At 49.4% G+C, this 25680-nt stretch overlaps 2 protein-coding genes across 3 annotated transcripts in view; one reads left to right on the forward strand and one right to left on the reverse strand.

Annotated features, from left to right (window-relative positions):
• Nucleotides 1-11505, reverse strand: part of Tmprss4 (transmembrane serine protease 4) — a 32334-nt gene extending 20829 nt beyond the window's left edge. Inside the window, exon 1 of the mRNA XM_085688677.2 lies at nucleotides 11157-11505. Coding sequence (XP_085544803.2) covers nucleotides 11157-11159 — 3 coding nt within the window. The 5' untranslated portion in view covers nucleotides 11160-11505. The remainder of the gene's footprint in view (nucleotides 1-11156) is intronic.
• The window catches only part of Smim35 (small integral membrane protein 35), a 62096-nt gene continuing 39957 nt past the window's right edge, over nucleotides 3542-25680 (forward strand). The window contains exon 1 of one of the 2 annotated variants that reach the window (XM_085688678.2): nucleotides 3542-3825. In XM_085688678.2, the coding sequence (XP_085544804.1) occupies nucleotides 3819-3825 (7 nt within the window). In that variant the 5' untranslated portion in view covers nucleotides 3542-3818. Of the gene's footprint in view, nucleotides 3826-24771; nucleotides 25121-25680 lie in introns of those variants that run through there. The other variant, XM_048416735.3, reaches the window with a different exon arrangement.

Below are 25680 nucleotides of genomic sequence, written 5' to 3' on the forward strand. Positions count from 1 at the left end.
ACAAGTGTGAGGTGAGGGAGGAGCTACATAGAAGTTGGCAAGTTTGGAGGGGAGGCAAGGGTATAAGGGAAAGGGAGGATTCTGTACGCGTTTGGAAGATTGAGACTGGCTTTCCCAGTGGGCTGGGTGCCTTTGGGCTTTGGTTAAGCAGGGCAAGGTGTCTGCTGGAATGTGGAAGGCCAGAGGAGGTAGTAGGGTACCAAGAGCATCTATTCAGTGGACTGCTCCCCTCAGTTCATCCTTTTTCATGGCTTCTACCTGTGCATACACGCCTGCATTAGTTAAGGTAGGTAGGATGAGGTCCCTTTGTTTTTTACTAATTCAGCAGGCATTGACTGTACCCATGATGGGCAAGAGATTATGCTAGAAGCCTAGACACAGAAAGAACAAAGAAAATGTTCAGTCCACACCTTTCTCGGCCTTGGGCGTTTACTGTGAGCTGAAGTGGCCTGAAACCTCACGGTGGGCAAAGCTTCTGACTGCAACCTACTTAGTTGTGGACGTCCAAACGTTCAGAACTCATTTGTAAACAAAGACAGAAAAAAGAGAGGGAAGTCAAAGTTGCAAGTTGCAATCTTAAAGGACCGTGACTGTCGTGTTTGTCACACATCCAAACTCTCCTTCAGTGCATGGGGTCGAGTGAGCGCTGAAGAGCTCTGGGTGAGTCAGTTAACGAGTCTATCTCAGGTTTAAGACTTGTCTTGGGACAGCCTTTAAGAATCTGCCTGTAAATATAGTCATACAATAAAATATCACACGGAAGTCAAAATAAACGAACTACAAGTCATATCAAATAAAAATGAAGCATATACAACCGAATGACAAGGGCAAAGTCCCAACAGGTTCCATTGTAGCTCAGAATCCTTTGCGGGAAGAAGCAAAGCAATGACCGACATGGGACCTTGGGGTGGGCAGATCTTCCCTCGGCAGAGGGCCTTTAATACCGTTCCTTGTTAGTAAAGAGGTGCAGTGCAGTCAATTTTTGTTAACTTAATAAGCAGAGACTTGTCCTCCTATCGCAGCAGGGGCATGCGTGTGCATGTGAGAGGCAAGGGGGATCTGATATAGAGGTTACTGCTAAGTCCAAGTTTTTGTGTAGATGCATGGAAGCTTACTATCTTCCTGAACCAAGCGACTAGCTAGCGAGTTACTAATGAACCCTGTGTGGGTCAGTAGTGAAGTGTGAGCATAGACCAAGGGCGCAGCCTAGCCAACGCTGTAGCTCAAGGTTCTAAGAGACTAAAAGGCTGACACCTGCCTGCGATTTGGAGAGCCCGGCTCCTGTCCTCATGGTGCTACGCTGTAGCCTCTAGTTCTCCCATTTAGTGGCTCATTCTCTGCCCTTTCTTGAAGCCTCTGGACAAGCATCTACGACAGAGAGAGGTTGGAAATGTGAGGCTGTCAGACTTCCAGGAAGCAGAGATGCTGCAGACCATGGGTATCAGGGCTGGTGGTCGATGGGATGGGGGTGTTGTAGGACTGAGTGGTGATTGCAGACTATCAGTGTTAGAGACATTCTGGGGAGAGCCGAAAGAAGGACCGAATGGTGCTCCTATCCCCTCCCAGCCCAGGTTCAGTCCTGAACTGGGGAGAGGTTGAGGTTGAGACATGTAGGTACCACGTGGAACTCAGAGATCCCACCAGACCCCACCACGGCAGGCCCAGTAGTGCTCAAGGATGCAGAATGGAAAGAAAGGGTCTCTAGAGACCACTCTGGATCACTGTCCCTGAAGTCAGACAGAGGAAAAATATTGCCCTAGAGTCAGAGAAGAGCGAATTTTGAAAAGCAACCAGAGACCAATCATGGCTCCTTCATTGTAGAAATGTCTCTGGTTATGCTCAGCTTATACTTAACCTCTTGAACTGGTCACGTTACCACAACGCAGTCCCTGTATAACCCAAGGGATGTTGCCAGGCTTCCCCTTTCTGTCAGGACTGCTGGCTGGGCCCGGCCCCCTGATTTGTTGATTCAGATGGTACAGAGCTCCGACTTGTGGGTCCCATTCAGTCTATGCTCAACTTAGGGCTCATCTGGAACAAAGCTTGTCCTGGCTGGAGTACAGCTGAAGGTGAGAGTGCCCAGATCCTCGGTGCCCAGGTGGGAACAGGATGGAGGATGGATGGGTGGATGAGTGATGGTTGAAAGACACTTGCCATTACCTGGCTAGCTCAGAGCATCTTCCTGCCTTGTTTTCCAGTCGCCCACTGACAAAGAACAGCATTAACCTGGAACCCGCCCGCAAAAGCTGAATGCTTGTTTGCAACATCTTCCTTTCAAAGGTGCTATTACAGTCAATCTTTGGGAAACCCAGAGACATCCTCACTTCACAGAACTGGAAGTCGAAGCTCACATCCATGAAGTGACTTATGTGGCTTCAAAGCAAGGGAAGGGCAGACCCAGCTCTTGAAGTCAGGGAACTACCGGCTTCTAGAGTCAGGGAACTACCGGCTTCATTTCCTGGCAGTTTTAGGGACCTGTGCGGTTGAGCATCTTTGGGGGGTAGTGCTCCCTTTAGAGTCTCTACCTTTCTGCAACGTGGTCTTGTTGCTCCTGCTTAGCCTGCGATCAACCTGCAGAGATCACCCTTAGTATCTCCACAACCCTTCCATGGTTGCAAGGCATTAGACACTGGACTTGCTTCCTAGGTTTGCCAAAACCTCTATAAATGGTGATGGGAGCTGTCTCTCCAAAATCATATAAATAGCAGGGCCTTGGTGTCCAGGAGTTAATGTCCAATGTTCATGTTACCATCACTTCTTCCATCTTCTACCGCATTCACCCTTGCTCAGCTATGGTTCCTCCCTCTCTCTGTGTTTTAAATCCTGGAGAAGTTCCTGAGCTTACCTGAGCTCCAAATATTGAATGGTTCAGTCAGAGACAATTCCCCAAGACACCAGGCAGTTTTCTTTATTTTGGGAGGGAGGAGAATTTTTGAGACAGGGTTTCTCTGTGTAGCCCTGGCTGTCCTAAAACTTGATTTGTAGATTAGACTGGCCTCAAACTCACAGAGATTTACCTGCCTCTGCCTCCTGAATGCTGGGATTAATGGCGTGTGTCACCACCACCCAACTTTTTCATTGAACCTATTTTTTAAATTCAGAGACACCACAAAGAGATAGCCAAGGGCGTGTGACTTCCTCCTTGCTGTACCTCTAGGCTGCTTCATCAGGCCACTGGGAACTATCTTCCAGAGATGGTGAAGTACTTGATTATTTCACAATGGAAGGGCCAGGGCCTGTAATGAAGAGGCCCAAGGGACAGAGCCGAGCAGATCCTTCGCCTTGCTGAAATCTCTGCAGCTCAGACATTGCCTTTCTCTGAGAAGAGGCTAGCAGAACTGACGAAACAGAGCTGGTAATGAGAAGGACAAACCAGAGCACCGAGAGGCTGTTTCTCTGGCTTTGCTTTTCTCTGTGGCAGCTGCGGGGGGTCCCATGAGGAGGGCTCTGGCTTTCCTTGATCTCAGAGGGAAACCTGTTGCCAGGTGATGGGTAAACAGGCCCTCCGAGGCTCTTTGCTTATACAGCTAGGTTGCCAAGGCTAGGGACAGAGTGACGGGGACACCCCAGGGAGAGGTGGGGATGCTTTGTGAGTGAGCCAAGAGACCTGGGGCTGCTCACAGTTAACAAGAAGAGCAAGTCTTGACCACAGCCAGCTCAGGTGTTCAGGGGGCTCTCTAGGTGGCCTTAAGCCACTTTGACCCCTGAACCCTCAGTCCCACTGCCAGCAGGCATCTGCTTTCCACCTGCTGCAAGGCAGGCAGTTTGATGCCTTTATCAGGCTGGAAACAAGACTCTGTCTCTTGGGCGCCTCCACAATGGCAGGTAAGGCGGCGAGAAGTTTATGGAGGGGCTCTCCATCACCAGGCCAGGGAGGGGTTGCTGAGATGGAGCAGTTCAAGGTGCATGCGGGGTTTCAGTGGCAACAGCCATACTGGCTTCCAAGTGGTCCGTATCCTGCGACCCTGTTTTCAGGATGTCTATCCAGCAAAGCAGGCTAGGCACCCGCTCTCGCTATAGGAGCAGCCGTCTGTACCATGGGTGCAGGCGCCCTCCCAGAAGTCCACTTTCTATAACCTAACCTCAGTCCAGCTGCTACATTAGAAACCACTGTGCCTTGTAATAAACCACATAGGTGCTGACCTGCTGGCAATTTGAGTAGAGAACCTCACCCCCATTCCAAGGTATAATAGCTACAGGGCAAGGCCTGGGGCGGGAGGCAAGTGTCAGGTGACCCACCTTTATCCTGCTGCCAGCCCGCGGCTCAGCTCTGGCATTTAAGAATCAACCTTTGTGTTACAGCAAGACTCTTAATGCAGGCAGGACTTGGGGAGGGTAGAGAGGCAAGGATCCCTGTTTCAGGGTGCAGGGGTTAGAAGCTCTCCACCCTTAACCTATAGGACAGGACAATGAGAAGGCCAGGGGTGAGGCACTAGCGAAGGACTCTTGAGTGGAGTGGACCGTAGACACCCTGGCTTCCTGGGGAGGCCCTATGCTCCCGATGGCGCTGCTGTGAGCTCTCTTGCATGTTCCCGAAACCCGGGGGAAGCAGTCCGTTCTCTCCTACATTTCTGAATTCTTGACTATTCTGTTTTGCCCAGCTCCACACAGAATTTTTGTGTCCACTTTCTCCTTCTGACAGGGCCAGATAAGAAGAAGGTGTCTTGGGCGCTTGCTTGCTGAGGGCAGACTAGAGCTTAACGGGGTTCTCTAAACACTGTATTTGCCAGAACCAGGTAGCTGCCACCTGCAATGCAGTCTGATGGTTATGAAAGAATTCCACATAGTTAACGCTGTTTTTAAAGACATACTGCCTTTGCCTGTCCTGAATTGTCCCTTAAATATTTAGGGGCTGGAAGTGGTGGCAGGGGAAGAGGGGATTTGCTATTGAAGGGCCTGACTCCTCTACTGAGCTCCTAAGCAACCTTGAGCAGTTCTCAGTGTCTCCGGGGCCCAGCGTCCTCCTTTGCAATGTATGTATAACTCTAACTCCCTGTCATGACTGACAGGGAGAAAGGCTCGGCAGAAACACTCCACCTGCTGGGTGTTGTGCGCCTTTCCAAGGCTGCTGGGACTTCATCTTGTCCTCTCATGATCTCATTGTTATTTATGGTCCCCTTGGTTGATCTTTGCGGTCTGGAGGGTCTCAGAGGCTCTGGTGGGGATGGGGTCCTCTGTGACTATTCTTCCTAAGCAGGCGTGATGGGCTGGCTCCCGAACTGTCACACGCTGTTCAAGTTCAACACCGAGGTTCTCTCCAAGGGCAGAAGGGAGCACTCTGTTTCGTTCTGGATGCCTCAGGGACAGCCACCGCTGCACACAAGTTTAGCTGCTGCTGCTGATCTGCCCGCAAAAGACTTGGTGACTCCTTGATGGCTTTCCTGGGAACTCTGAACTCGAGAACCTATAAATAGCGTTCCGGTGGTTCTTCCGGGACCTCTCTGCATTATTACTTCGATGTTGCATAACCTGGCATTCTTCTCCCACTTCCCTGCCCACTCACATAACTCTGCAAGCGCTTTGGAAGTTTCTCCTTGCCGTGATGTCTCTGCTAGGAGAGGCATTTTGGCAGTAGATGGAGCACAGGCCCTGCCATCCTGCCACCCGGGTCTGAAGCCCACCTCTGTGCACAAGTGTTGACCACTGAGAGCCTCAATTGTGCACATGTGTGCGCACGCATGTGTGTGTGTGTGTGTGTGTGTAAGAGAGAGAGAGAGAGAGAGAGAGAGAGAGAGAGAGAGAGACTAGTTTTCAATAAGTCTTCCTCTTGAGGAGCCCCAAATATGCAAGGTCCACAGCACATTACCTGGAGCAGAGTGCGGTGACTGTTAGCTGTAATAATACTGTTTTATTCAGTCAGAAAGCCATCGTTCAGGGGCTGGAGACCCAGCAGTGGATAAGAGGCAGTTTTTCATGCCCCTGAGCAGAGATTCGGTCCTTAATAATTGCTAACAATATTTAAATAGAATCTGACAAGTACCTGACATAGTAGATACTTGGGAATTATCCGTTTTTATCTGGTGAGAACTTTGCAGAGCATCTGGCACAGATGTGACAGGAGCCAGACAGCTATTTTGATGATTTTCTAGGTTCAGGGTTCTGATATCAGGAGGGCAGACTGTGGCCCAAGGGTAACCAGGACAGTTAGGAAACCTGAACGGAAAGACGTCAGTTGCTCTCTGAAGAAGAGGTAGCAGATGAAGGTCAGAGAGGCAAAGACAGACAGAAGAACAGAGCAAACACAGCCATTCAAACCATTTTACGGAAGAGGATGAAGAGGACTCTGAGGACCAATGGGGGTTCTGCAGCACTCTCTTGGCAGAGGGAAGATTGCAGCAGCTAGAAGCACTTCCTAGAAGTGTGTGTGTGTGTGTGTGTGTGTGTGTGTGTGTGTGTCGGGGTGGGGGTGTCTGTAAATAGGAGCTGGGCCATGCAGGAATTTCCCAAGCAGACAGGTAGGCCTGGGAGTGGTTTCTAGTGTCCTTGGTTACTAGGCAGAGCCCCACCAGTGCTAGGGATGGGTAGGTGGGACAGGAGTGGGTGAGGTCACAGTCCTTCCAAGCGCTGCCACTCTGGTTGTTCTATTTTGCTTATGGAATTCTGCATTGGGTTTCAGCGGGGCTCTGAGGCTAGAACACACAGGGCCTCATAGGTCCTTCCTCAGGGCCTGTGATCTGGGAGGACTGCTGGCTTGCAGTGTCTACTGTCAGGGCCAGTCTGCCGCCTGGTTCCCTGACAGTCCTCTCTCTTGAAACTTGCTAGGTAGTTAGGCGGCTCTCAAATTCATGGTGAGCCATCTGCCTCAGTTTCCAGAATGCAGGGATTACAGGTGTGCACCACCATACTGGGCTTGCCTTTAAATCAGTTTTCTCTCCTTAATGGTCTCATGGCAATATGGGTAATTTTTATGAGCAGACTGGCTGTGAAATTTTTGTCTCAGCCTCCTTGAAGGTTCGAGTTAATCATGCCCAAGGGCTTCCTTCCGTGTGTGTTGCTCCCCGGAGCCCCCACTGCTGTGATCTTTGGCATCTTAAGGGGGGCTAGAGTCTGCAAAACCGCCATTCCTGCCCTCCGTCCTCCGTGTTAGCATCTCCACTTCACGTGCACCTTTGCTATAAAGCTCAGCAGCTTGGAGGTAGTGAAATGGGGTGCCCTAGTCTCACAATGGTTCAGGGTACGCCATGTGCTGGCACCATGAGTCTGCAAACTGAGGGAGACAAAGAGACCTCCAGGGTTTGGAGTCTCATCTCTGCCTCTTAGAGACTGAGTGACCCTTTTCAACTCACTTGACTTCTCTGTGCCTTCCTCTCCTGATTTCTAAGTCTCAGAGAGTTGCTGTCACACTCAGAAGGAGACCCTGCACATCAGAGTCCCTCTTGAGCACAGGGGCTGAACTTCTTGTGTCAGGTTAGAGGCAGGAAGTCAGTTGCTGTGGTTCTGTAGGACATCGGGGACTCCAGCTCTCAGGCCAGGCCAGTGGCTGTGTCTCTTGTGTCAGCGTGGCAGTGGGGCAAAGGTGCCTCACTTACTTCCTTGTTCCCTTCTTGTTGGCATCTGTGCATGAAGGAGGGCCATGTTCTTCCTGGAAGGAGGGGAGCAGTTTAGCTGACCCTGCTCCTGGAAGGGTCATGCAGCCTTCGAACCCGGGGTCTTGATCTTGAATCTTCTCCTGGCCTTCCAGGGTCTTTTTAGAACCTATTCTATGGCGAACTCTCAGGTTCCCAGATGGGTAGTGGAGAAACTAAAGTAGGCAGGCTATAGTGGGAGAAATTGAGACCATAGACAGCACACTAAGCATGGGGCATCTCTGTCTCACCAGCCAGGTGTGTAGCATACCCCATGTCCAAAGACCCTTCTTCACCCTGGACAGGCCACTTCATTCTGTCACCCACTTCCTCCAGAAACTGTTCTTTCACCTGCCTTCTCAGAGTTTCCATCTGCGCGTGGATTAGACTAGAAGCTGGAGAGCACCCTGGGAGCCAGCAGGAGGGCAGGGTGTTTTGCAGTTTTGAGTTCTGTTTACCAGTTTTTCTGCTGCAGTCGTGATGTTTAATCAGAGTGGCAGGCTGGGTGGTGCCACTAAATACATCACAGGGGGATTGCCACACTGTCTCTGCTAGACTCTCCCTTTTCCTGTTGCTGGGGTTTCCTAGCAGGCTCAGGCCTGTCCTTCCCTCACCCCCAGCTTCTGTTTTCAGGGTCCAAAACACTTTTTTTTTCTGGTAGGAAGCTGCACTTTTTTTTTTGAAAGTTGGATTTGGTGAACTTTGCTTTCTCTACCATGTAGGTTAGAATCTTGTGACAAGAGACCTGGCGCTCTCTAGCCTACCCAGCCCCGTAGCGGCATGACAGTGAGTTATGCCCCAGTAACGGGATTGTCTGATGACCTGACGCCCTCTGGATGTGTTGTTCTCACCTCTCAGTGCTTTCCTAGGGCCTGGTGCTGATGAGGCAGGCTGTGTTACTGCACAAGGAACGGAAACTGTGCTCTTGCCTGGTGGGAAACATGGTCCTTCAGAGCAAGCCACTCACTCCGCTGATAGCCAGTAGGGCCCTTCCCCAGCCTTGTCTTCTGAGCTATGGGCCAGTGCTATGAGGATGAGTTCTCCCATAAAGGGATCAGACTGCACACCTTGTGACTTCTCTGCTCCCCAAACATATTGCTCCAGACGTAGCATGTTGTCCCTTGTCCTTGTACCACCACTCTGTCTCGCTCATCTCATCCAATTCTCTCTCTAAAGGACACCCTTCCTGACTTCTCTGCCTGGAGAGAGCTGGTTCATACTTCCAGAAGTCCAAAGCAAACACTTTCTCTTCTGGGACAGCATCCAGGCACCCTAGAGTGATCTGCCCCTTTTGGCTAAGAAGTATCTTGTAATCTTCTTTTGTGAGTGCCTCTGAGGGAACACCTAGACATTGTCTCAACACCCCCACCCCTTGCCTAACAGTTGGTCATTGGCCAGGGTGAATTTTTTTTTAAAAAAGTAGCTGGCTTCCTGGAGCCACATAACAGATTCTCTTACCCAGGGAGAGAGGGAGCTGGGGAAGCAGACATAAAGAGAGAGCTTTCTTGGTACTTCACCAGTCTGTCTGCTGCCCAACTCTCAATTTGCTACCCCAAAGTCAGGGATGAGATCACCAGAGTGAAGGGCTCTTGGGTTCTGTGGCTCAGCTAAGAGGGGGCCACCACATGCCACCAGGTCCCTATGCCAGCAGGCTGACCTGTTTATTGCCACAGTCCTCCAGCCAAGCCCACCAAATACTTTGGGACTGTATAGGTTGGCAAGGAAAAGAGACAGAGGGGAGCACCTTGAAGGACTCAAACTGATCTTGGGTGTTATTGCTCTTGCCTTGATTGGATATAATGCCCTCGTCTTTGGCTCATAGGCGTTATCACCCTGGCCTGGCTTGGATATAATGCCGTTGTCTTCAGCTCATGGTGTGCTCAGTACTTCCTGAGAGTAATGAGTCCTGGCCAGGATGGCTCTCCAGGGATCCCCAGCTGCAGGGCACATTTGGTACAGTCCTGCCCAGGCCAGGCACTAGGTTCTTACTCTGCCCAGGACTGGTGGCCCGATCTAGCGCTCTCTCGACATAACCAGCTAAATAAACACAAGGGAAACCACTGTTGAGAGGCGGCTCCATGCGGACTTTGGCCAGCTCTGACAGGGAGAGGCAGGAGGACAGATGGGAGAGACAGGGAGGGCTGAATCTGGCCTTGGGTTACCCCATCCTCTCTCCTGTGGCCTGGGAGCTAGGCTCATCTTGGCTCCATCAGTGGGAAAGGACAGATTGTTACACACAGGTAGCTTAGCGGTTTGCTCAGGGCCTGAGTCTGGCAATTCTCTCCTGCAGACTAGCCATCATGATGCCTGCCTCTGCTTCATGAGCCCTGGCCTGACCCTGCACCCATGGTGCCCACTTTCCTCCCCCTCATCAGCAACACCAAGCTTTCCTTCCTGGCTGGCAATGGGGCAGAGTGAGATGTGGTCCTGGCTATCACTTCCTGAAGTGGGTACGGTTCTTACATTTGCTCAGGCTTCCTGGTTTACAGAGTCTATTCACCCATGTTGGTTTGCTCAGCCTCTCTGCTCACCGTAGGTGTGCCAGGGGTTTCATGGACCACACCGTTTTCCTTCTGCAGGGCTGGGGAGTGAGCTGAGACTCAGTGAAATTAAAGTCTCAGGACCTGTACAGAGAGCTAGCCCCTTGGTTGTACCACAAGTTTTGTTTCTGTTAGCAGCCTCAGAAAGGGCACCCTTGTCAGCAGCTCCTCCAAGAGGCAACCCAGGGCTCCTCAGTGCCACTCAGCAATGGCTCACAGTCAGGAGGCTGACACTGCTCCTTTCCTCCCCACTGACCCCTCCCTGGGATGGGGGACACCTCTGCACAGCACCGTGTATGACTGGGTAGCTTTGGTCCAGTACAGCCAAGTGGTCCTGCCACTCTGCCCTCAAATGGACACTGGCAGTTTGCCAGACTTTCTACTAGAGGATCATGGGAAGTGTTTGGGTATCGCATACCCTTTCCTTGGACAACTTCTTTCTCTGACCTTTTCGTTTTGATGCTTGAGCAATTACTGAGCATTGGAGAATCAAGACCCACTGACTCCTACCTTAGGCCTGGTGATTATCTCGTCCCCGCCCTGGTCCTCAGTTGTCCCCCTTAAAAGGACAAACCAGCAGCAGAAGATGCTGGGGATACTCAATGGAGGTGAGCTATAAAGAGACCAAGCAGACGGCCCCACAAACATCCCTGAATGCTTTGGGATATCTCTTTACTGATTTCTTTTAAAATGACAGGACTCAGTTTTCTCAGGAAGTGTCCGAGGGCCACTGTGGCACCAAAGCAGCCCTTGTTTTGAAGAAACCGTCGCATCTTCCAGCAAACACACCCGAGATAGTACGCAAAGAAACAAGCATGATTTAGAAGCAATTGGTAGACAAAGACAGCCCTGACATCTGTGCCCAACTTCAAGGATGGCTAATGATGGAGAGGGAAGATGGTGGACACAAAGGGCTGGAAGTGGAGGTGTTCAGTTATGACTTCTTTTTTAACCTGGAAGGTGTCACAACATTCTGTTAATGACCCCGTGGGCCACTTGAAGGGCCGTTTATGGCCAGCTGCCTTCCCCAGCCCGAGGGCCCAAGACTCACCATGCTGTTTTGGTAATCCTCCGAATTTTCTTACAGCCTGGAGCCAAGATCTGCAACCCAAGGCAGCGGGAGGGGTCCTCAAATGAGTCTCATTAGCCAGTAGGCCAGTAGGTCAGAAAGCCGGGGTCAGCACTGGTCAGAGGGCGCCCAAGTGCAAGGCTGCCCTTGCTTCCTGACGACCAGCATTCTCTTCCTTCAGCAAGCCGCCTACCTCCTGCCACTGTGTCTTGGAGCGACTTGGGGACTCTGGGGCTGGTCAGTTCCTACAACCCAACAGGTGAAGTTGTCAAACTGGAATGATTATGCGTCTTGTAACCTGACACCCAGTTTGAAGGGTTGGGACAACACCTGGAGTCATTCACAGACCTTAGAACAGGTGACACACCTAAAGTCCTTACAAATGCCTGCCCACTTGAATGCCTTCCATCCAACCAGAGGGCAGGAGGGCGGGCATTGGCTGAGGCTAGGCGATGACAGACAACTTTTTCTTTCTCTTTCCTCTAGTTGTGTGTCTTCTTACTCTGTGTGTGTGTGTGTGTGTGTGTGTGTGTGTGTGTATGTATGTATGCACTTTCATTTGGGGTTGCAGGAAGCAGGAAGACTAGATTGCTGGCTTGTGCCAGGCAATTGGATCGGGAGTTCATGCATCTCTTCCCTAAAGAAGATGTTCACTCTGTCATTCCCTGGACCCAGAGTGACGCTGTGGGTTGTGGGGCTAGTGAGCTTTCTGCTAGTGTCCCTTTCACATAGTTGACAGTCACCAGGGCTACAGCTAGGGCCAGGTCATCGTCTCCACAGGCTCATTTCTGATTCACGCCCTGCCACCTAGGATGGTTGGACCCCTACCTTCCCCAGCCAGGGACTGTACAAAGTGGAACCTCAGGATCAGACCATAGAGCTAGAAGGGACCTGGTCACTTGTGGACTCTCTGGGGGTAACCTACCATCACGTTCAAGTTAAAAATGTAGATTGCGTTCTGTTTCCCGTCTGATTCTCCTGGGAGAACACTCAGCCATAAGTCTTGGCTCTTCCATTTAGCAATGTGCTTCTAGGCGTCATCTCGATTTCATTTTTACAGTAACCTCACCGAGAATATTTTGTTGTATTGACCATTGAGGGTGATGAAGTTGTTTCTGACAGAAGAAAAGTGGAGGCTGGAGCCTGGGTTCTCTCCTACTGTCTGTCAGGCAAATGGGTTGCTGTTCTGACAGGGCACCAGAACGCTCTGGGGTATAGTTGGGGTTGGACGGCCCCCAATTTTGGTCAATGCTGAGTAGCCTTGATTCCATCTGAGGCCACCCTATAGGTCTTCCGGGCTTGATGAGTCCACAAGACTCTCACTCTTCCCTAAACTGGAGCAAAGACCTTGAAAGCAAGAAGTCTGGGGCCAAGTTGAGATCTCTGAAGGGAGGGCCTCAGTAGTCAGGCCCCTCCTTTTCAAAGGAGAATCTCAGCAGTGGGGCAATGAGGAGCCCGTAGGCCTCTTGCAGCTAGGCCCTCCTTGTTTGGTTCCTGTCTGTGCCTGGATAAATATTTGGCCTACATTTCCAGGCAGCTGCCAGGCAAGATTGCTGCAGGGCAGGGCTGCTGCAGGCAGGGCTGGTGGCAGGATGATTGCTCAGCACTTCTTGCTCTAGCTTTGGCCCCAAGCTCCCAGGTGAGTCTGGGAACCAGGGCAGAGGCCTGGCAAGGAGGCACACAGGCCGGATTTGGTAGGCTGCTGTGATACTCCTGGGAAGAAAGCGCACAGTAGAGATGGAGGCACTGTGGTCTGCAGAAAACAGGCTTGCCTTTTCCAGGTGCCTGATGCAAATAGCTAGGCCATAACTCCATTTTCTGGTGGAGGCTTCAGCCTTTTCTGGGGGTGTGCGTGGGGTACAGCGTCTCCTGTAGCCAGGCTGATCTCTAATTGGCTGTTTTAGCTTAGGATGACAGAAACTTTAGGTTTCCTTGCCTCTACCTCCTGAATACTGAGAATAAGGTGTGTGCATCATAGCTTTTGGTTTGTGCGGGGCTAGGGGTCAAACCCAGGGCTTTGTAAGTGCTACAAAAGCCCTCTTCCTTCTCCCGACAGAACTACACCCCAGCTCCACCTCTCCCTTTAGATTTACTGTTTGCTCTTCCTTTTTTCTCTCTTGCCTCTGACTCCTTTCTTATCCTTTCTTCTCCCTCCAACATAGTTTCCTCTTCCTTCTCTCTCGTCTCTTGGGAGTATGTTAACTTCCGAGGCAGAGTCACTGTGAAGTTTGAGCTTTTGTATCCCTCACTTGTGTGACCCCTTCTAAGGTCATTGTCTCAGTTACGGTTTACTATTGCTGGGAAGAGACACCACGATCTCAGCAACTCTTATAAAGAGAACATTTATTTAAAGGTGATTTGCTAACAGTTTTGGACGTTCAGTCCATTATGATCATGACGGGGAGCCTGGCCCTCAGGTCCAGTATTCCAACAGGAAGTCGACTGACTGTTACACTGAGGGAAGCTTGAGAAAAAGACTTCAAGGCCTGCCCACACAGTGACACATTTCCTCCAACAAGACCACACCTACGCCAACAAGATCACACCTCTTGATAGTTCCACTTCTGTTGGGGACCATTTTCTTTCAAACCACCACGGCCATCTAGTGGGTTCCAGCAGAGTATTTACATTGTCATTTTTTTGTAATTTTTGTAGGTACACACATACACACAAACCTTCAAAATATATAAGCTTCAGGGGCTGAAGAGATGACTTGGTTAAGAACTCACACTGTTTTTGCAGAGGACCTGACTTTAGTTCCTAGTACCCATGTTGGGCAGCCTGACCTGTGCTTCTGGCCTCCATGGGTTCCTGTATGTTCACCCTCAACATACACAGGGAAAAATTAAGCCAGATAGGGGTGGGGGCTCACATCTTTAATCCCAGCACTTGAGAGGCAGAGGTAGGCAGAGTTCTCTGACTTTAAGGCTAGTCTGGTCTATATAGCAAGTTCCACGACAGCCTGAGCTACACAAAGTAAGGACAAAAGAAAGATAACAATAAAAGTAAAATATGGAGGTGTGTGTGTATGTATGTATGTGTGTATATATGTATGTATGCTTCAGGTTTCACATAACTTGCATCATCTTTGGTCAAAGAGCATGGTCTTTGGTAGCCTGGAGTCCCTGCCACCTAATCTCAATTACCGTTTGTGACTATGGGCATCTTTATAATTCCCCTGCATTCCATACTCTTCTTTTACACAGGGATATTGAAGGGCTGGCCTCATAAGCTTGTTATGAGAGAGTTGAGGATCCAGGTGACATATCTGCTCCCCGAAAGAGACTTGGTGAACGGTCTCTGTTCCTGTGGATAAAGTTCTTTTACTAAGTTCAGGGTTATGGGAGAAACATCAGGCCTGGGCACACCTGCCTTGATCTGTTGCAGGAGATAGGGCACACTCATAAATTGTGTTAAGATTAATTCCAGATAACACGAGAATGCCTTGGGAATATAGAGAGTCTTTCTGAACTTTCACTATCCACTCTCTTTCTTATTTCTCTTTCTATTCTCACCTTCTGCCATCTTTTCCCCACACCTTTGTCCTAACCCCAGTTTATAGAACTACATATTATTTGATCATTGTTTCTGACTGTGCATTTGATCTTAATGTCAGCTGTCAGCCATCTTTCCATTCATCCATACTCAACTATTGGTCCGTTTATTCTGTACATTTGATCTTAATATCAGCTGTCAGTCATCCTTCCACACTCAACCATTGGTCCATTCATACTCATTGACCCACCCACTCAAGAGATGGTTCCTATGCATTATCAGTGTGGTTAGACATTATGGTTCGGGAAACTAGAAAAGATCTTTCTCAAAGATCTCAGTCAGCCCGCACTTTGCATGTCCCCCATTAAAACAGGACCTTCAAACACCCTGTTAAAACAAGCCTTCTAGGCTCTCTGCTTAAGGCATGAACAAGGTGTGTCCCCAAGAGTTTGCAGAAACGTAGGCTCGCAGTGCTTCATCCCTCCTCCTACACACCCCGAATTCTCTGGGTGAGGGATCTCTGGTGAGAGCTTGCTGCTGGCAGTCCATTCTCAGGCTCAAGGGAGGAAAGAAGCTGTTGTCTGTGGAATGAACTGGAATCAGAGTTAGAACTTGACAAAGGCAAATCCCTTTGATCTGTCCTCTGAACCCAAGTAACTCGACAATCGGTTCAGTGATGGATTTGTTTGTCTGACCTCATTCAAGAACTCAGGCAGAGAAATGCAGTGGGTGGGCAGGAGCCAGGTGTCCCATGCACTCCCTCCCTCAGGGTGTGATGCCTTCTGCAGGGAGTTCGTGCGTGTCCTTCCTACGGGACAGCAAGAGGAGCCTATGTCATGGAGAGGGGTGCAAGTGAGGCTCTCCCTCGTCTACCTGACTTTCTGAGAATTGTCACTTCTCTGGGGACACGGAACCTCAGGCATCTGGCCAAAAATCCTCTAGTCATCTCTATTAGTAAGGAGCTGACCTTTCTCTTGTGGCCCCTGCCGATGAAGCAGCTACTCCTGCCCATACATATCCAACTTAAGGCTGTGGTCAGGAGAAGAGTGAGGACAAATAGGGGCCCAGTGAAAGACAGGAGGCACAGTTGCTTCAAATAAACTACGGAGAGCAAAAGATGGCCAACGCATCACATGCGTTCTTGCGTGCTGTGTCCTTAGGCTTCTGTATGATGTCACATTGATTCATTCTACGGTATGAATGGTACTGCCACCTCTATTTTATGAAAGACCACGCTGAAGCTTAGAGTTGGAGTCCAGGTTGCTGTGACCTAGGAAGCCCAGGCTTTTCTACTCCGCCAGGAATGATTCACAGAGAGGGTCCATAGTGGCCTCTGAGGCCCTTCAGGAACCTCCGAGAAGCCCCTCAGACTCCCGGAACACCAGAGCTCCGTGTGAGCAACTGTGTCTCAGGGAAAATGTTTCCATCATTGCCCATGTAGCTTGGTAGCAGGCTCAGTGAGAGATCTTTCCCTTAGCCAGCCATCTTCCCTTAGACTAGGCAAAGAACAAATTTCAGATTGCGTTTGAGTCCAATCCTTGTCTTTTCACCTGTCTTCAGAGAATGCTTTCTAACTTAAGGTTTTTATCACTGTAGTGAAATGCCATCACCAAAGAGCAAGTCAGGGAGGAAAGGGTTTATTTGGCCTGTACTTCCATATTGTTGTTCATTATTGAAGGAAGGAAGGACAGGATGTCAAACCAGGCAAGAACCTGAGGCAGGAGCTGAGGCAGAGGTCATGGAGGGGTGCTACTTACTAGCTTGCTTCGCGTGGCTTGCTCAGCTTGCTTTCTTATAGAACCTAGGACCACCAACCCAGGGGTGGTACCATCCACAATAAGCTGGACCTTCCTCCATCAATCACCAGTTAAGAAAATGCACTACAGTCTGATCTTGTGAAGACATCTTTTGTTTTTTTTTTGTTTTGTTTTGTTTTTAGTTTTTTTTTGAGATGGTTTCTCCCTGGATGTCCTGGAACTTGCTCTGTAGATAAGACTGGCCTCAAACTCACAGATATCTGCCTGCTCCTGCCTCCTAAATGTTGGGATTAAAGGCGAGCACCACAACCACGCATCCAGAAGCATCTTCTTAACTGAGGTCCCCTCCTCTCAGATGACTTTAGCTTGTGTCAAGTTGACATAAAACTATTCAGGACCCCCTTTTTCTTCCTTCCTTCCTTCCTTCCTTCCTTCCTTCCTTCCTTCCTTCCTTCCTTCCTTCCTTCCTTTTTCATTGAGACAGAATCTTGCTATGTAGATCAGAGTAGCTCCAAATTTACTATATAGCCCAGGCTGACCTCAAACTTGTAATCTTCTTGCCTCAGCCTTCTGAGTTTTGCAATTCCAGGCATGTTCCACCATGACTGGCTCAGGTCACTCAGTCTTATCTTGGGCAGCCCAGCGCACATAAGACACACGGTGGGCAACTGGACTGGGAGATTTGACTTTCATGTGTGTTAGTAGGCATGTGTGTAGATGTGAGTGCACATGCGTGTGCATGCCTGTGGAGGCAGAGTGCGACACTGGGTGTCTTCCTTAACCATATTCTCCCTTATGTTTTTGAGATAGGGTCTCTCACTGAACCTGGAGCTCAGCGATTCAGCTAGGGGACTCACTGGGACCTTCCTGTCTCTGCTACTCTGGTGCTGGGATCACAGGCAAGCCCTGCCATGCCCTGTTTTTATGCGGGTGTTGGGGACTGAACTCAGGTCTTCGAGCTGTTCATGCACTTTACTTACTGAGCCATCTCTCCAGCCTCATATTCTACGTTTTGTTCTACAGTGTTGAGTATTTGAGACTGAAGACAGGAAGGACTTCACAACTGTTTGTTTTTGTTTTGTTTTATTTTGTTTAAATCTAATTAGAAGGCAAGTGATTTCATCTTATTCTGTCCTGGTTATTTTCTCATGACCCAGATATGTACAGTACATACATGGAATAACCATGTACAGCTTAAATCTATGCCAACATGGACAGCTCTATTGTCTGCCAGCTACTTAACCTCTCTGTACCTCTCTTTTCTCCTCTGTAACATGGGGACAGTAATAGGTCCTGCCCACAGGGACTGTTGCAATAAAATGCCTACAGAGATACTTAGAGCATATTAAATATAGGCAGTGAGATTAAAATGAGCATTAAATGACTCTTTCCCATCAAAACGGATCACACGTCATTGCCATCCCTTCCTTATATATCTTTGATTCGTTGTTTCTTCAATAGTCATACATTTTACCCAAGTTCCAGCCCCCTTTGTCAGTTGTGTGGGTAGGGGCCAGGTGTGTCTTTTTTTGGCTCCAATTACCTGGGTGGTTCAGTAGCTGCACATCTCAGCCTGCTGTGGGATTGTGTGATGTAACATTCCCACAGGAATGAAGATGGGAGGAGAGCGTGCTTTGTGGGGCTCTGCCCACTGAGTAGCAAGATCTGGCTTCTTTCCTTTTTGTGACTGAGCAGAACAGAGATGACCCTGGTGAGAATCATTGCCCTAGTCGCTGTGGAGTTGCTTCCTCCTGCTTCTGTGGCCTCTCCACATATTTAGTGCATCATACGTATTCCCGTGAGCTATTCCTTTAAACACGTACGTGTTCCCGTGAGCTACACCCTTAAACCTGCACATGTTCCCGTGAGCTACACCCTTAAACCTGTACATGTTCCCGTGAGCTACACCCTTAAACCTGTACGTGTTCCCATGAGCTATGCCCTTAAACCTGTATGTGTTCTCTTAAACCTGGATAAGCTTTGTTTGGCTCAGCTGTGTGTTCCTTTCATTCTGCAGAGGTCCCACCCAATGTTTCCAGTCACTTTGCATTTGCAGGGGGTGGGATTAGTTTTCTTTTCCAACTCTGCCTGAGGGAAGCTGAGTGCAAACAGGGGCCTGAGCCCAGGGAGTGGCCGGTCCAGGTGAGGAGGGACTAACAGGACAGCTCTCTAGGTTCTTTATGGCTCTATGACTTCAGCGAGTCCTGAGTTATAAAATGGCCACACTCTTATCTTTATCAGAGGGACTTTGGAAATGTTTTCCGAGGACTTTTGCTCCCTATCACATCCAGGAAGCTGGCTTGCTGGTAGAGGACCTTGTAGAAGTCACGGGGTTGGAAAGAGGCAGTAAGGGATTGGTATTTTATCTGCCGTGTGGTGAGGAGAAGCAGTCTGCTGGGAAAAACACCTAATATCTTTACAGTCCCAAAGCGCTTTCTCAGCTCTGACTTTTTAAGCAACCCAACATAGTCAATGAGAGAACAAAGATGCCGAGAAATTAAGTCACTTGTCCAGGTTCCATAGCGGGAACTGACACCTTTCACATGGCACTTACTCTGACTTCTATTGGCTGTTGGCACAGAAGCTCCTGCGACTGTGAATGGAAGCAAACCTTTCTATTTGTAGTTTGGGCATGGCAGGTGTTTTGCTGCGGTGATGGGAAGTAGACCGGCATGCCTGGTTTCAGCGGCATCAAGTGGATGGTGATAGATTCTCTGCTAGACAGAGTAGACACTGGATGCCACACATCTGGCCTCCAGAACTGTGAGACAGCACATTCCCATCGGTGTAAGCCATCCAGCTGTGGCGCCGTGAGCCTGTAGTTCTAGGAAGTGAAGGCAGAACCAGCGTGTCTCCTTGCTTCCTTCAGGGTTGCTATATTATTCTACTTCCACCATGACTGCACACAAAGAGTATCTGAGCCCTGGGCAGCCTGTGCTCTGTGCAGTCCTGGTTCTCCGTCTGTGCCCCAGTTATAGTTATCAGAGCAAACTCACCTGTCTAATCCTGTCTAGCTCTGACTTTTATTCAGTGTACCTTCTACTACCTCAGATGTACCACGAGAGTGCTTGGTGTGTGTGCAGGAGCGAGCCTTGGCACAGGCTCTTCAGAGAGTCTCCTGAGTCTTTCTGCTGGGGGCTGGCAGTCTCAGGCTGGGGATAAAAGGGTCGTTCCATGTCTTACTCTTGACCTTCGAAGGCCAGTTGGAACTTGAGTCCTGAAGTCACGGAGCTTTCATGGGGCAACGGTGTTGGGTTTTTCTGCTTTTGTGGGAGGACATCTTCTTGGATGAGAATCTTACCTTGCCTAGTCTGCCACCCATAGGAAATGGGTGGCAAATTAGCAGAGCAAATAAGCAACCTGCTACCCTTCCAGGCACATGCTCTCTCACTCCTGTAGAGAAGCACAGTTTCTTATATCAAGTGTATTATAAAAGGCTGGCTTGTCCAGTAACAGCTTGTGCATGCTGGAGAGTCACAGAAGGCAGTAGTCGCTCAGTCTAAGAAGCTGGACATTACAGAACAAGAGGACCATGATGAAGCTCTGGAAGCTCTTTGGAGAGTTTCTGAAGGCAAGCGTGCATTAAAAGATTGCAGAAGGCGGATGTCCACAGATGAGGGCGGCTTCTGGATCCACGAGTGCTGAGGGAAAGTGAGGCATGTGTATGCTGGCTGGCTCCTGTCTCCATCCCCCTCTGTACAGATTCTTGCCCATTGAGCAGTGTCAGCCACACAGAGGCAGTCTTTGCTCCCTTGGCTGCTACGTCAGTTGTTTCTGCAGATCTCACAGACTCACCTAATGTGGGCTTTACTAGTAATCTAAGCATCTCTCAGCCAGTCTAGTTGGCAATCAGGACTGACCAGCACGCCTGTTTACAGTTCATGCCCTTGGTCCCAGACAATCTGTGCCAGGGTTCCTTGTTACTTGCTCACGCGCTGAAAGTAGGCGGAGGGGTGCACAATGTGCAGGGCAGGTAAGAGGTGGGCAGAGATTAGAACGTGACGCGGAAGAACACATGTTCAGCTCGAGAACCAGGTTAGTGAGTATCTTTGTCCATTGTGTGCTCCTGCAGCAGCACACCCGAGACTGTCATTTTAGAAAGAACAGGAAGTGATTGCCCCCTGGAGGCTGAGAACCCCAGTCTCCAGGAGCGTATATGGTGAAAGCCCTTTTTGGTGTGTGGAAAGGGTGTATGCACCAGTTATTTTTCTCAACACTGTAACCAAGACACCACCTGAAAGAACAATTTGAAGGAAGCAAGATTTTTTTTTGTTGTTGTTCATTATTCTAAAGAGTTCAGTCCGTGGTTTCTTGGCTGTGTTTCTGGGATCATGGTGGCCAGAGCCTTTGGAGGATGAGCCTGTTCACCTCACAGAGACAGAATCAGAGAGTGAGGAAGGACCCGGGAGCAGGTGTAACCTTTAAAGGCATGTCTTCAGTGATATAACTTTTCCAGCTAGGCCACGTCTCCTAGAGTCCCCACTACTTCCCCAAAGAGCACCCCCAGCTGGGGGCCAGGCATTCAACATGTGAGCTAATGGGGAGCACATTTCTTACTCAAACTATAACAAAGTGGGAGAGATGGGGAGGAGAGGGAAGAAGTGGGGAGACATTCCCTGTCTGGGAAGAGTCTTGTTTAGGGAGCCCACTTCCTCCCCAGGAAATCCAGCCCACTATCATGACATTAATCCATTTCTCCACCGTCACAGGCTAGTCATTTCTCCCCGGGCTTCGCCTCCCAGTGCCGATTAAGGATTCTATTCCCAGTACATGCTTTTAGGGGGGACGCCTGGGAACCCTAGCAGTATGAGGCTGTATCTGTCTAGTATTTCCAGACACCCTCTGCAGGCCTCTCCAGAAGAGACCAGTGCCTGGCCCCTACATGGTGCTCAGCAGTGACTCTATAAACTTAATTTCAAGCACGGCTCCAGCCATAGAGAAACACAATTAGTAACGTAAGGGAGAAACAGTGAGACCAGGTGTGAGGCAGCTGTGTCAGCCCAGGTGAAGGATGGAAAAGGGATGAAGATAAAGGCAGGGCAATGCTGCTCTGCTTCCCTCTCTGAAGCCTGGTCCTGCTTTATATGCTAGATCTGCCTAATTTTGTCCTAAGGACATGAAGTCTGTATGTTCCCCTTTTCTAGATGTGGCTACGGAGGGATCCGTCCTAATACCACCAGCCTGTGCCTCGCAGGACAACCCAAATCACTGGCTTGGAGCAGTGTGCTAGACGTCTGGGCTGTTGAGATTTTGCTGATGTCAGCCGTGGGGATGACTCAGGCTTCCATCTGGGTGGCGGAGCATGAAGTGGACCATTAACAGATGGGCTCAGCGGTTGACCCCATTGGAGAGGAGAAGCTTTTAGATGCTCTGTGTCCAGGCCTTGGCACGTCCTGCGGATGATCATTTATTGATAAGGCTGGTGCCTCTGGCTTGACTGAGTGCTTTTGGCCACTCATAGTGATGCTTGGGGTGGGAGGGTGGTGGTTGCTGGCTTCTGGATACCCCTTGGCTTCCACAGGGCTGCCAGGAACACAGACACAGTGGTGCCAGGCAAAGGGGGACTCATTTCTCTGCCCTAGGTTCTCCAAGTAGACTTCGTCTCCAGCCTGAAAGGCATTAGTGAACACCACTCTATGAGGTCGATAGGGAGAGCCGTTCTGGGTACGTCTCACACCTCCCGTTACCCACCATTTTCTTCTGTTTTACCTATGCGTCGGCAGAACAGTAGGCACACGGCCAGAATAAGCCATCTTGAGTCTAATGTCATCCAGCTGTCCCTGTCCCTGTCCCTGTGCCCTGGCTCTGGGAGAAGAGTGCGCTGAGCGCCCAGAGTGCGCGGGCTGCTGCAGACCCCACCCCTGGAGCTCTTCAACAGAGAGGAGAGGGACCTAACACAGACATCACAGGGTGATCCACCGGTAAATGCTAGGCTGAGAACAAACAGGCAGAAGCTCAAGCAGCTGCCCCGGGAGGTAACATTTGAACTGAGCTTATGAGGATAAGCTGGACTTCGCCAGGTGAGAAACTGGACACAATGGAGAGAAACGCCCTCAGCCCACACAGGAGGCTTTGTGTGTTTGGACAATTTATGGTTAATTCCAAAGTACCAATTGAGCAACCTCTCTGGGGGCAGCTGTGCCAAGATTAGATAAATAAGGCTGGCTGGGAGACAGCTCGGCAGTTAAGAGCACTGGTTTCTCTTTCTGAGTCCTGGTTTCGATCACCAGCACCCACGTGGTAGCTCACAACCCTCTGTAACTCCAGCTCCTGGGAGATCTGACACCCTCTTTTGGCCTCTGAGGGCACCAGGCACACAAGTGGTACACAGACATATACACAGGCAAGACACCCCCCCACACCTATACAACCACACACACACACACACACACACACACACACACACACACACACACACACACGACTAGATAGATAGTGCATGGCCCTGTGATGGGAAACTCAGAAAAAGCAGCTTCATTTGAAAGCCTTGTGTTCAAGCACAGAACATGTGCACAGACTTTATACATGGCAGAAGTCTCCAAATTAGGGTTCTTGAGTCTTGAGATTGTGCAAAACAATGCATTGGAACAGAGGAAAAAACACAAAAAAGTTTATGTGTTCCCTTAAAAAACAAAATTTCTTATAAAATAATAATAATAGTTATTATTATTATTATAGTGTGTGTGTGTGTGTGTGTGTGTGTGTGTGTGTGTGTGTGAGATGCTTCTGTATGGGCACATATGCTACAGAGACAGGTGGGGTCAATAGACAACTCTGTGGAGTCAGTAGTTCCTTACTGTCTTTAGCTACTGAGCCACCCTGTGAGCCCCTACTTATATGTAGTTATCCATTGAAACCAAATAAAGCATTTAATCACTTCTAATATTTACAACAGGGCTTGACCCTGATACCTGTGACTGTCCTCTTGTCAGGAACTCATGTCTCTGTCCCTTGTCCCAAGTGTCCCGCGGAAGCAGAGTACAGAAAGCAATCCTCTAGGTGTAAATGGCTTCTTGCAACTTAGTTCTCTTCCAGCCTGTCATCCAATCTCTCTGTGCTCAGTGAAATCCATTTTCAACCATCTTATTTTGTTTTAGGTGACTTAATCCTCCCAGAGTGGACAAAACAGAAATTTCTGAAAAGATCCCAGGATTACAAACGGAGCGGTGATAGAGGTGTGAGCAGAGCGCTCGACAGTGGCAAGGGTGTGGCCATTCCTCTTCCAACCTACTCTTCGCTGACTTATCATAATATCATCAGAACTGGTAGCAGCTAGTCCCAAATACTCTAAGTTTTCAAAACAATTGGAAACAGATTCAAATCTCTTGCTATTAGGAACACTCTTAGAGAGATTTACTAACCTTGGATGTTGGCTAGTGGTGATGGTGGGTGTATACGAAACCTAGACATAAATAAACATACTTATTGGTGATGTATACACACTGTGTGTGCATGCATATGTGCGTGCGTGAATGTCTATATGTGTGGTTGCAGAGATCAAAGACGTTTGGAGCTCAAAACTGTAGGCGATGAACAGCTGGCAGGAATTGTGTAAGCGAAAGGGTGACTTGGTTGTTTTTGTTTTGTTCTGAAAGAGCACCTGCTCTGGGTGGACCGACTGAGGTGGCAGTGGCAGGGGCCAGGACAGAATGCCAGTGAGCTTCCCAGCCCAGGCTGTCAGCTGTTTGGAGAACCTGGGTGGCTCAGGGGCAAAGGTGCATGACCCGAGCCTAATCCCTGGAACCCAAGTGGTTTAAGGAGAAAACTGACTTGCCGTGGTGACTGACTAGATCTGGGAAGACAAAGGGGATGGCAGGAGCTTCAGGCTCCCAGGGGAGATTTCTGTGCCTCTGGGAAATCTTGGGAGCCATTTTATTTCCTAAGATGGTGAACAGAGGCAAAGGGTGGGTTTGGGGAGGGAGATTATCAGGTTGAGTACTGCTGGGAGAACCTCAGGTAGAGCCCTTCACTCCATCAGACTTCTAGGTGTCCTGCAGCTGGCTTGGAGCAGCTCTGGTGAGTGGTGATGGAGGCTCTTGAAATAATGACAGGAACTAAGGGACAATGGTGGTGTCTGTCCAGACCTCCAGACCCCAGCCAGACCTCCGGGATCAGTTCCTGGCTGCTTCCCATATTCCACCAAGTGTAGGTACCCCAAGTTGTTCCCTAAGTCATCAAGCCATTGTAGATATGATTCAAGCTACTTATCTATGGGGCTCCAGGCCAAAGTTGTTGGGAAACCCTAATTGGGCTGGGAGTGTCCTTGGCGTCATAGTCAAAACTCAGATAAACAAAGTGAGCAGCGGAGGAGGGGGTGGGTGGGGAGGGTGCGGGTCTGCTCAGCTGTCAAGACTGGGCAGGCGAAGGCATTTGACCAGGAGCAAATACTCCATCTGGGTCCTGTTTTGGTGCAAACATTTCAGTTCTGGTAATTTCGTTTTGGTTTTCGGAATGGGGCTCTCTGGACTGCTGTGTTCATTTGGGGCTTGGCCTAGAGAAGGCCACCATTTACTATCAGTGCTGAAGGACCAGTGAGATGGCTCAGTGGCAAAGCGTATGTGCTTTCAAGTCTGATGGCCTGAGTTCAGTCTCTGGAACTCACAAGATGTCAAGGGAAAAAGCAACTCCTGAAAGCTGACCTCTGACCTCTGTACATCCACCATGGGACACGCTCACCACACACATGCAAAACAGGTAAAAACCAATAATAATAATTTAAAAGAATATGTTAGTCATGTCTCCAAGGGTGGTACCCAGGGACACCAACTTGAACCTCTGTCTGGATGTGTGTGGGGTGGAAGGTATGTGAAATCGATGAAGGTTGATGGCTATCTTATTTCTCATATAAAATCTTTCTTTGGGGAGGAAATGAAGAGTAATACAGATAGGCAAAAAGTTCCATATTAAAAGGGTAAAGGTTTAGACATAAAGACAGGAAAGTAGAGGCAAAACAGTGGCCCACATCTTTAAACCCAGCACTAACTTTCTGGGAGTCTGAGGCCAGGCTTGTCTATATCACAAGTTCTAGGCAAACCAGGGCTATATAGTGAAACCAGGGGTGGGGGTGGGGGGAGAAAAAAACCAACTATAATAAAGGTAAAGAAGAGTAGAATGAGGGTATACAGAAGGCATAATGTGAAAGAGAGAAATAATAAAACAAACAAACAAACACCAGATCCAGATGCAATCAATCAGTTTGGAACCACAAACTTAGCCATTCAGAGAAACGCTGAGGGATAGAAATTATGTGGCGG

This window comes from Myodes glareolus, chromosome 4 (assembly GCF_982192425.1).
Source record: "Myodes glareolus chromosome 4, mMyoGla1.1, whole genome shotgun sequence".
Lineage (NCBI taxonomy): Eukaryota > Metazoa > Chordata > Mammalia > Rodentia > Cricetidae > Myodes > Myodes glareolus.